Raw genomic sequence first — 9,555 nt, forward strand, 5'->3', positions numbered from 1 at the left:
AATGAAGTATTTTTACAGTGGTATTAGTACTTTTACTTAAGTATCAGCACTTGTAATGAAGTACAGTAAAAGTCCTGCATTGAAACTGAAGTAAAAGTACTAATACCACACTGTAAAGAGTATTTTTAGTGTAGTATTAGTACTTTTACTATCAATACTTGAAAAGAGCATTTTTACAGTGTAGTATTAGTATTTTAACTTCAGTATCAAAACAAGACTTTTCTTGTAATAAAATATTTTTACAGTGGTATTAGTACTTTTACTAACAATACTTGTAATGAAGTATTTTTACAGTCGTATTAATACTTTTACTATCAATACTTGAAAAGAGTATTTTAACAGTGTAGTATTAGTACTTTTACTTCAGTATCAAAACAGGACTTTTACTTGTAATCAAATATTTTTACAGTGGTATCAGTACTTTTACTTCAGTATCAGTACTTGTAATGAAGTAAATTAAAATTCCTGCATTGATACTGAAGTAAAAGTACTAATACCACTGTAAAAATACTTCATTACAAGTATTGATAGTAAAAGTACCAATACCACACCTGTCATTTTGAACCAGGGTAGTGGTTAGAAGGTAGCCAGCAAACTGGGGGGGGAAACTCTCGCGAGATTGTTATATTTATGCATTAACTTCGAATAGTTAAGGTTAGGTAGTCCTGCAGCGAGTCTCGCGAGAGTTTTTGTAAATTTCTGCAGATCTCAGATGAGATTTCGCGGTTTGCGGGCTCCCTTCTAGACACGACCTTGAACCAGGGCCTCGAGCTCCTCAGAAGGGTTGTGGCGGGAAAGAAGTCGAAATTCAAAGACGCTAGCTCGGTTTAGTTTGTGTTGTAACGACCAGTTGGTGTCTTACTTTACTCAGAACATAATTCTCAAGCTACAAGCCAGAATAGAAGATCCGTTTGATGTAAAGAACTAACTAAAGTCAGGTTGTGTCCGTCTGTAGCTACATCTGTTAGCAGCAACCGCTAAGCTAACATTAGCTTCCTAGCTAGTAGCATTAGCAGAGTCCAGGTTAACAGAGAGAGAGATCGAGCTAACTGAGGACTAACATCAACTAAAGCAGGTTGGGAGAATGGCAACAGCGAGAAGACAGGCGAAGAAAAAACACCCAGAAGCAAAGTTAGATAAAGTGTTTGACTTTACAGAAGAAGATGAAAAGAAAGAGCTGAGCGGCTCAGAGGATGACGTCAGAGAGCGTAAGTGTAACGTCAGCTACCATGGGTAATGTTCAGTGCTGTGATGTAACTAACTCTAGTTTGTTTTTGTTTTTTTGGTTGAAGTCTCCTGTAAGGGGCTTTTTTTTATTTTATTTCAAATTTACAGTATACATAGTAACAGCAGAAAACATTAAAAACATTTACATACAGAAGAAGCATAGTGAAAACATAAACAAAGAGCTGTGTCAAAGTAAAAGGCCAACAGAAATTAAACAAAACCAACATAAAATTTAAAAAAACACACAATAAAAATAAATGAAGTAGATAATAATAAAAAAAGACCACGTGAGAGTATGACAATAATTTCACTTAAAAACTTTAAAGATATTGCATACATTCATTGTTTTTATTGCTTTTTTGTTTTGTGAGGAAGAAATTGTTGACAGATATAATTCCATTTCTTTCATAAATTCATTTAATTTTTTTTGTAAATTTACATTTGTGAATGTGGAACTTCGCGAGAATTAAAATCAAATTAATAAGAAAAAATGCATTACTGTCTTTGTCACTGTAATCATAGCAGCCAAATATAATATTTCTATAGTACAGTGCAAAATCTGAGAAAATGTTAACAAGTATAAAATTATTGACATCTTTCCACAATTCACATGTAAATTTACAGGACCAGAATAAATGAGAGCAAGTTTCAGGATGTGATTCGCAGAAGGAACAATTTACATCTATGTCACTCCTAAACTTCTGTAAGAAATGTTTCACTGGATAGAATCTGTGGATCAACTTAAATGACACCTCTTTAACCTGATTTGTTAGAAGGAGCTTTTCTTCCAGTCAATATCACTAACAAAATTACTCCAATAAAATGTTGCTGCCGGAGTAGAAACCATGCTGTCCTGAAACAAGGCCCTTATCTTGGAGTTCGCTAAGTACAAGTAACCTAACTTTACAATTTTTTTTTTTTTTAATACTTTATTTTTTTCCCTTTTTCAAGGTTGTTTTTATAGATGCAATTTTACAGTTCGTAATTACAATAGTTTATAAACCAATTTTTAAATAGATGAGCTTAGACAAACTCATTAAGTACACTAGAGAGAAAACAACTTCAACATTCAAAATTGAAATAAAATTAAGAAAAGAAATAATAATAATAATGATAAAAAGAAAGAATAGAGTTAAAAAAAACATAACAAAAAAACAATAATACAAAAATACGAGAGTAATAATAAATTATATCAACAAATAAGTTAATACAAAAATAAAAAGGGGGAGCGCAAATATATAGTAATATCATTTACATGGGCACACACATGCATCCTCCTTCACGTCAGGTCACCTCCAAGCATATGTATATGTGCATGCGTGTTAACCCATGTAGCTATATTTTTTCTTCTGTTAGACTCCATCTCTTCTCAAAAACATCCTCCATATTCCCTATTTTCTGAGTTCCCTTTTCCATAACTTTTACTTCTTGAATTACACTTTTCCATTTTATAAAATCTGGGGGTTTAGTTTTTTTCCACCCTTTTGTTATTTGCTTCAGTGCTGTGATATACTTTATTGATCCTTGGGGGGGGAATTGGGTTAACCATAGCTGATATGATTGCATTACAGTTGCTCCCATTGTAGAATAGAAATATATATAAACATAGAGAAATTATAAGAGAACAGAAAAAAAGTATGTAAAATATGTGCATTACACTACAATATAACAACAATAAATATGGACAAATGGTAATAAGAATATTGATCTAAATGTACAGTATAAATAAATGCAGTATTAATCCAGAGTACAGTTGCACAGTTATTGTATTACCACGTTGATGCATTATAATCCATTATAATATATTATTCTGAAATGGGCCATTCTGCGTAATGAGTACTTTTAGTACTTTAATGTATATTTTAATGCTAATACATTTGTACTTAAGTAATATTTTGAATGCATGCACTTTTACTTGTAACAAAGTATTTCCACACTGTATTATTTCCAGTTTTACTTGTAAAAGATCTGAATAATTCTTCCATCACTAATATTAGCTTTTGACACCTGTCTAGCTAATAAAAGGACAATAATAACAGATTTTTTTATTTCACAAGATGAAACTCCAATAGTGGACAAGATGGCTAAGAAGAGACCTGCAGCTGACTTTGAAGAGGAGGGGGTCACACGTGCCATGGGGTATTAATACCATTTTATTATAGCCTCCTTTATTAGCTACTGATATAATGTGTATTAGCTAACATTAACCTATATATGAAAGTAACATTTCTCTTTCCACACTTTCAGGAATGAGGTACAGACTATGTTGGAGAAATTCGGAGGTAAGCAGCTTTGTGCAGGTCTGGGCCTGTTTGTTTTTCCTCTGGTTGTAGCATTAAAGTGGTTCAAAAGATTAGTCTTGTTTACTTACTCTTTGATCAGGTATTTACTGACTTAAACCACAGTATTGGTGATGTTATACTATGTATATATATATACTTTATATCCCACACTATGTTATTTACTGTTCTGGTGTACACTGTTATAGTTGATGGTATCATGTTGCATCATATAGCGCTACTCTACTTTGCTGCTACTACTCAAAACACTATGTCACTTTGCTTGAGCAGGTTGGAATTAACATATTATTAATTTATAAAACACTGTGTAGAATACATTACATTTGTATGTAAAGTAATGTATTGAAAAAGTATTTGCTTTGCTATCAAAACTCATATTGAATTGGCACCAGTATTAATATAATAGTGACTATAGCCAGCTTAGTGTGACAGAAACGTATGCTGTGCTGTGATTATTTGCTTCCAGCTGATATCAGCAAGGTGATGCAGGCCAAGAAGAAGCGTCTTGAGTGTCTGACCAAGAGCTACATGAAGGGAAGCCAACACAAACTGGAGCAGCTGTGGAACAGCTATCATGCCCAGAGGTTGAAATAAACTATTGATATTATCTAGAGGAAATGAAGTCACTGCAGCAGATTCAAAGATGAGAAGGCAACATTACACAACTGAGAATTACTATGCCAGGATATATGAAGTGGAAAATTAATTTGAAAGTATGAAATTATATTAGTTACAGTATTATGAATTTAAATGAGCATTAATCATTATTTACATTACCATTCATTAATCTTTTGAGACGATCTTTAAGATAAACATCTCAGAAATCTTACAAATGGTCATCACAAATCAGCATTCAAGATTTCTAAAGTACATTTACTCAAATACTGTTCTTCAGTTCTGAGGTACTTGTACTGTACTTGAGTTTTTCTATTTTCTGCTACTTTCCACTTCTACTCCACTACATCTCAGAGGGACATATTGTACTTTTAACTCCACTACACTTATTTGATCACTTTAGTTACTTTGCAGATTCAGATTATTAATAAAACAAAATCTAATCAAAAAATATTTATTATGTAATGTTATAGATTAAAATAATTTATATGTTTATTCACAAGCTACCAGCAATATATAAGGTAATTAAAATGAGCTCCACCTTTACCAGCTGCAACATTAACGTGATGAACACATGAATGCATCAATAATTTTTAAGATAGCTTAGCACAAAGACTGGGAACAGAGGAAACTGCTAGCCTAGCTCCAACAAAAGTAAAACAAAAAAGTACACCTTCCAACAGCCAGTGGTGGAAAGTAACGAACATAATTTACTCAAATACTTAAATTTAGAGGAGTATTTCCATTTTCTGCTACTTTCTACTTCACTACATCTCAGAGGGAGATATTGTACTTTTTACTGCATTTATCTGACAGCTTTAGTTACTTTTCAGATTCAGATTATTAAAACAAAATATAATCAACTAATAAATAAACTACCAGCCGTATATAAAGTCATTAAAAGCAGATCCACCTTTACCAGCTGCAACATTAAAGTGATGAACACATTAATGCATCAATGATTATAATCTGCATAATGAGTACTTTTACTGTTGGTACTTTAAGTATATTTTGATGCAAATACTTTTTACTTGCGTAAGAGATCTGAGTATTTCTTCCACCGCTGCTTAAAGTTGCTAAGTTTAAAATATGTGTGTGTGCAGGCAGAAGATGACTCACCAGTACTCCCAGCAGGTGACCTCAGCGATGCAGCAGTGGGAGGCGGAAGCCCAGCGAGCCGAGGAGCAGGAGGAGAAGCTCAACGTCTGTTCACTTCCTTGTTTGATTGGTTAGATAGGGACGCAGGTTTGATGCTCTGTGACCTCATTTAAAAGAAAAATCCCCTCCGATTCAATTTATTGTTAGATAACAGCTGAGACCCAGTAATGCAAAGTTCATCACCAACAGCCGGAGATTTTTTCCTTTAAAGTTAAACTGGGTTGATCGTTGAGTTGTTTATACTTCGGGCCGTATCAGACAAAATATTAATTATCTTTATCAGTTGTTAAAGATGCTGGTGTTATCGTCTGTACAGAGCAACTTTGACTTTAAACTTGCACAACCTGTGCTGTAATCAAATCCCGTAAATTATACTAAACTATATAATTGTCTCTTTTTCCACACTTTTAAATAGGGCTGCACCGTACAGTTGACATTCAAATTCTAAATCAACATTTCAATGCTGTGCAGCTGTTTTTTTTTTGCTTTTTTTTTTGCATCTCTTTTCATTGTGTTTAAACTCGGTATTTGTGCCCAGTGTCAGATAAAGATCAGGCTCCACTAATATTATTAGTATTATACTATTTGTAGAATTAGATTCCAGTGGTGGCTGCGTAGGATTGTTTCTGACTCTTTGATCCAAACATTTCCAATAACTCCAGAGCGTTGTAAAGTCCAAAAGTCAACATTTATTGAAGAAAGACACGTTTTTATCTTGTGAAATATTCTGCTTCAATCCATATTTGTTTTTTTTAACCAGGAAATCCCTTGACATAGAATCTCTTTTCTGCGGGAGACCTGGGCCAAAACAGCACACCAGTTATAGTTTAAACACAACTGGCAGGAGAGACTAAACCAGCTCAAATGAAAACAGTTGCATTTCTCAGTTACAGAGACTTTTAACATGGCTTTACATTTTTCTTATTTTGTTGGTGTTTAGCCTTTCAAACACAACCTTTTCCCTGAGGTCAAAAAACTGTTTACACTCCCGTTTGCTGCACACAAAGGTTATACCTGTATTACCGGGGCGGTCTAGCAGCAATCTAACAGCACCTTCAATAATATTTATATAAACACAATGACAAAATCTTTTTTTTTCTTTTGATTAAGGTGACAACAGACATTCAGAGCTTCATTCCTCAACATAAGCTTTGAATGTAACATTCAGTACAGCCCTAACTACAGACCACTACAGAATGAAAAAGTATCGCACTGCTTTGATTTGTTAAAGTCAGTCATGAGGAATGCCGCTGTCTCTTGCCCTTCATAATATAAAATAGGTGTGTGTATATGATTTATCCATCCTTTTTTTGTTTTAAACAAGTGAGTATCACATTGTGAATAAATAAATATATAAAGAAGCCAACGAAGAATTTAGGAACGGGTAAAAACAACAACATTTAGTCGTTTCACTTTTTACATTTTGAACAGTTCAAACCGTTAAAAAGTGAGTTAAATAGTTTGGAGAATCTGACACTGTGGAAAGGGAGAATAACTACTTCGGCACTGTTTAGTACATTAGATAACTATATAGACACCTATTTAAGTGTAGCACAGGCGGTTTGTATGTATGGGTCCGTCATGGCCAGGAAACGTGGTGCATTAAATGCAACATGTAAATGACATAACTTCTAACTTCAATATACACACTGACAGCTTGTATTTATTAATGAATCAGAATTATCACATGAATAAAAAGAGAGAGAGAGAGAGACTCTGTGTTTCTTCTCTCTGCAGAATATGTTCAGACAGCAGCAGAAGATCCTGCAGCAGGCCCGAGTGGTTCAGAACCAGAAGCTGAAGACGGTCCGAGAGCTCTATGAGCAGTTTGTTAAGGTGAACCTCAGTGTTTTCATACATGTTACATTCTGCTGCAGGAAATTATCCCTCAAAACATCTTATAAGCTTCTTATGAGTGTTTTTAAGTTCAGGTAGTGTTTGTTAGCTGGGACAGAAGTGTAATTCATGCCAGGATTGACCGTGTAATATGATTTTAAAATAATAATAAAACAAGTGAAGACGTTTAGTTATCAGATACAGAATGCACTGCAGGAAGGAAATGGAGACAGGTGTATTTGGCTACAACCAGGCGTGAAAGTAGGCTGGTACTGTCCGGTACTCCGTAAGATTCAGTGGCAGTACTCAGTACCGGGAAAAGGGACAGCAGCCTACGCCAAGGAGGTTATGTTTTCAGTTCGGGGTTGACCGTTTGTACACGCATTAAGGTCTTTTCAGACGGGGAGCGACACTCCACCTGCGTACTCGCTTGGATCTGCGGGGTCTGACTGCTCCTCATGCAGACAAGCGCTCCGCGAGTAAATGCCAGGCACTATGCGTGGCAACCATTGAAACGCGCATCTGTGCACTCTGTAGGCTGTGTATCCCTGCCGATACAACTGTAACTGTAAGGAGAACATTATCAAGCGATGAAGGTTGGGGTAGCCTAGTAGTACCAGCAAGAACTTCAATCTACTTTCACCCCTGGCTACAACTCTGTCACCAGAATGCTTAAAGGTCCCATATTATAAAAAGTGAGATTTTCATGTTTTTTTTATTATAAAGCAGGCTTAAGTCCTACGTAATTTATTCCTGGTTGCAGTGTATGTGAATGTCATCAGCTGACAGGAAGTACACATGGACCCAAGCTGTTGCCTAGCAACACAAATCTGTTGCAATTCCGTTGAAATGCTTTAAAACGGAGCGTTTCAGACAGAGGGTAAATACAGGCATATTCAGGCCAACAGTATGCAGAAAATATTTTTATTTTTTTTAAATTACAGCATGTAAACATGTTCTAGTAGAAACACAAAAGACAAATATGAACCTGAAAATTAGCACGAAATGGGACCTTTAAACGAAGAAAAAGTCCAACTGGATGTGTTTCTGTGTTTCCAACAGAACATGGAGGACATGGAGAAGAGCCACGATGCTTTCCTGCAGGGGGCGCAACAAGAGCTGAGGAAAGAGATGGCCACCCTGCAGAAGAAGATCCTCATGGACACAGTGAGTGCAGATGGTAGAGTGAGGACCGATTTCTGTTCAGTTTGACTCTCAGTGAGGCTGTAACATTACTGCTAATGTGAGACTGATTGAACGATCTGGTGAAACTTTGTTATAGAGAGGTGAAGTCCCGCCCCTTCCTGTGACCTCCGTGGGACCTTATTTCTGAAAAATATGAACGGTAGTCAACGGAGAGAGACAAATATGTTTTTGATCCCGTTTGAATTGGTTCATGAATCACGTGATGTTTCTCAATTTAAAAGATAATTTTGCAAAACCAGAAGTCTCAGTTTGTTGTAAAACTGTTGAAGTATCAGACTGTGAAAATACGTAATTAGAAAGACGACACACCCAATCACAGTAAAGTATTTTGCAAGGGCTTCGAACACAGCTCAGCCAATCATAATCAAGGACTGGAACTATCCGTTTTATAAGAGAGCATAGATAACAGCTTCAGTTCCCCGTCAGAACGGGCTGTCTGACATTGAGTTAAAGCGATGAAAATATTGTAAATATAGCGTACACTTAAACTGATATAGATTTTTTTAGGTGGGCCTTTTTTTGGCGAACATGCATATGATGTCAGAGGTTTATGATGTCACATCCTGTTTGTTTCCACAGCAACAGCAGGAGATGGCCACAGTCCGTAAATCGCTGCAGTCCATGCTGTTCTAGCCTGCTGTTACCACGGCGACGGAGCTAATCCTAGTATAAGGATGCATTCTTGGTTGGTGTTGCCATGGTTACTGTAGTTGTAATCCTGTGGCGTTGTCATGGTTGCAAAACTGTATTAACAGAGTTTTGTTTCCACAGCAACTCTGTTCTGTTACAGTTTGTGATTTCAGATCCTTTTCTACTTGTTTTAATAGAAATATGAATTGTCTGTTTTCATAGCTGATGTTTGTTTTAGTTCATTGTGCTGCTTTCTTAATTTCACGTCTGTCCACGAGAGAGAACAAGACAGCTTGTTCAATTAGAAACAAAGATATCTCTTTTACAAATGCTTTGTCTGAATTAATTGGTGGAAAAGTTGAGACAAAAAGTTGGTGATCAAAATTTCACACACTAGTCATCTTGACCGTCTGTGAGAGAGTAAAAAATAAACAACTCTTTTGGTACAGCCCAGTTTGATGCCGTCTGTCATTTCAAACTCATTCAGTTTGAATATTCTGTCTTTCAGAGGTTGTAGCGGGCTCATATCGTATGATCATATACTTCTATCATAATGATCTGAACCCCTTATACACTTGTACAA

General features: G+C 35.7%; 1 protein-coding gene across 2 annotated transcripts; it reads left to right on the top strand.

Annotated features, from left to right (window-relative positions):
- Positions 1-433: 433 nt before the first annotated feature.
- sycp3 (synaptonemal complex protein 3) lies at positions 434-9,426 on the top strand. 2 transcript variants are annotated; one of them, XM_074633418.1, is made up of 9 exons: positions 434-1,208; positions 3,285-3,366; positions 3,475-3,509; positions 3,994-4,111; positions 5,246-5,345; positions 7,038-7,136; positions 8,199-8,303; positions 8,419-8,481; positions 8,922-9,426. In XM_074633418.1, exons 1-8 carry the CDS (start codon positions 1,085-1,087, stop codon positions 8,467-8,469), a joined length of 714 nt encoding a protein of 237 aa, XP_074489519.1. In that variant the 5' UTR covers positions 434-1,084; the 3' UTR covers positions 8,470-8,481; positions 8,922-9,426. The 2 variants fall into 2 exon arrangements, with proteins under 2 accessions (XP_074489519.1, XP_074489518.1); XM_074633417.1 differs by lacking the exon at positions 8,419-8,481 and having other exon boundaries at positions 442-1,208.
- Positions 9,427-9,555: the final 129 nt, after the last annotated feature.

This window comes from Sebastes fasciatus, chromosome 4, assembly GCF_043250625.1.
Source record: "Sebastes fasciatus isolate fSebFas1 chromosome 4, fSebFas1.pri, whole genome shotgun sequence".
In the NCBI taxonomy this organism is placed as follows: domain Eukaryota; kingdom Metazoa; phylum Chordata; class Actinopteri; order Perciformes; family Sebastidae; genus Sebastes; species Sebastes fasciatus.

Bases quoted from the DNA above. Each gene is read 5' to 3' on its own strand.
- sycp3 (XM_074633417.1), top strand. From the start codon at position 1,085: ATGGCAACAGCGAGAAGACAGGCGAAGAAAAAACACCCAGAAGCAAAG. The intron at 1,209-3,284 runs GTAAGTGTAACG...TTATTTCACAAG, and splicing joins AGAGGATGACGTCAGAGAGC to ATGAAACTCCAATAGTGGAC. The intron at 7,137-8,198 runs GTGAACCTCAGT...TGTTTCCAACAG, and splicing joins TCTATGAGCAGTTTGTTAAG to AACATGGAGGACATGGAGAA.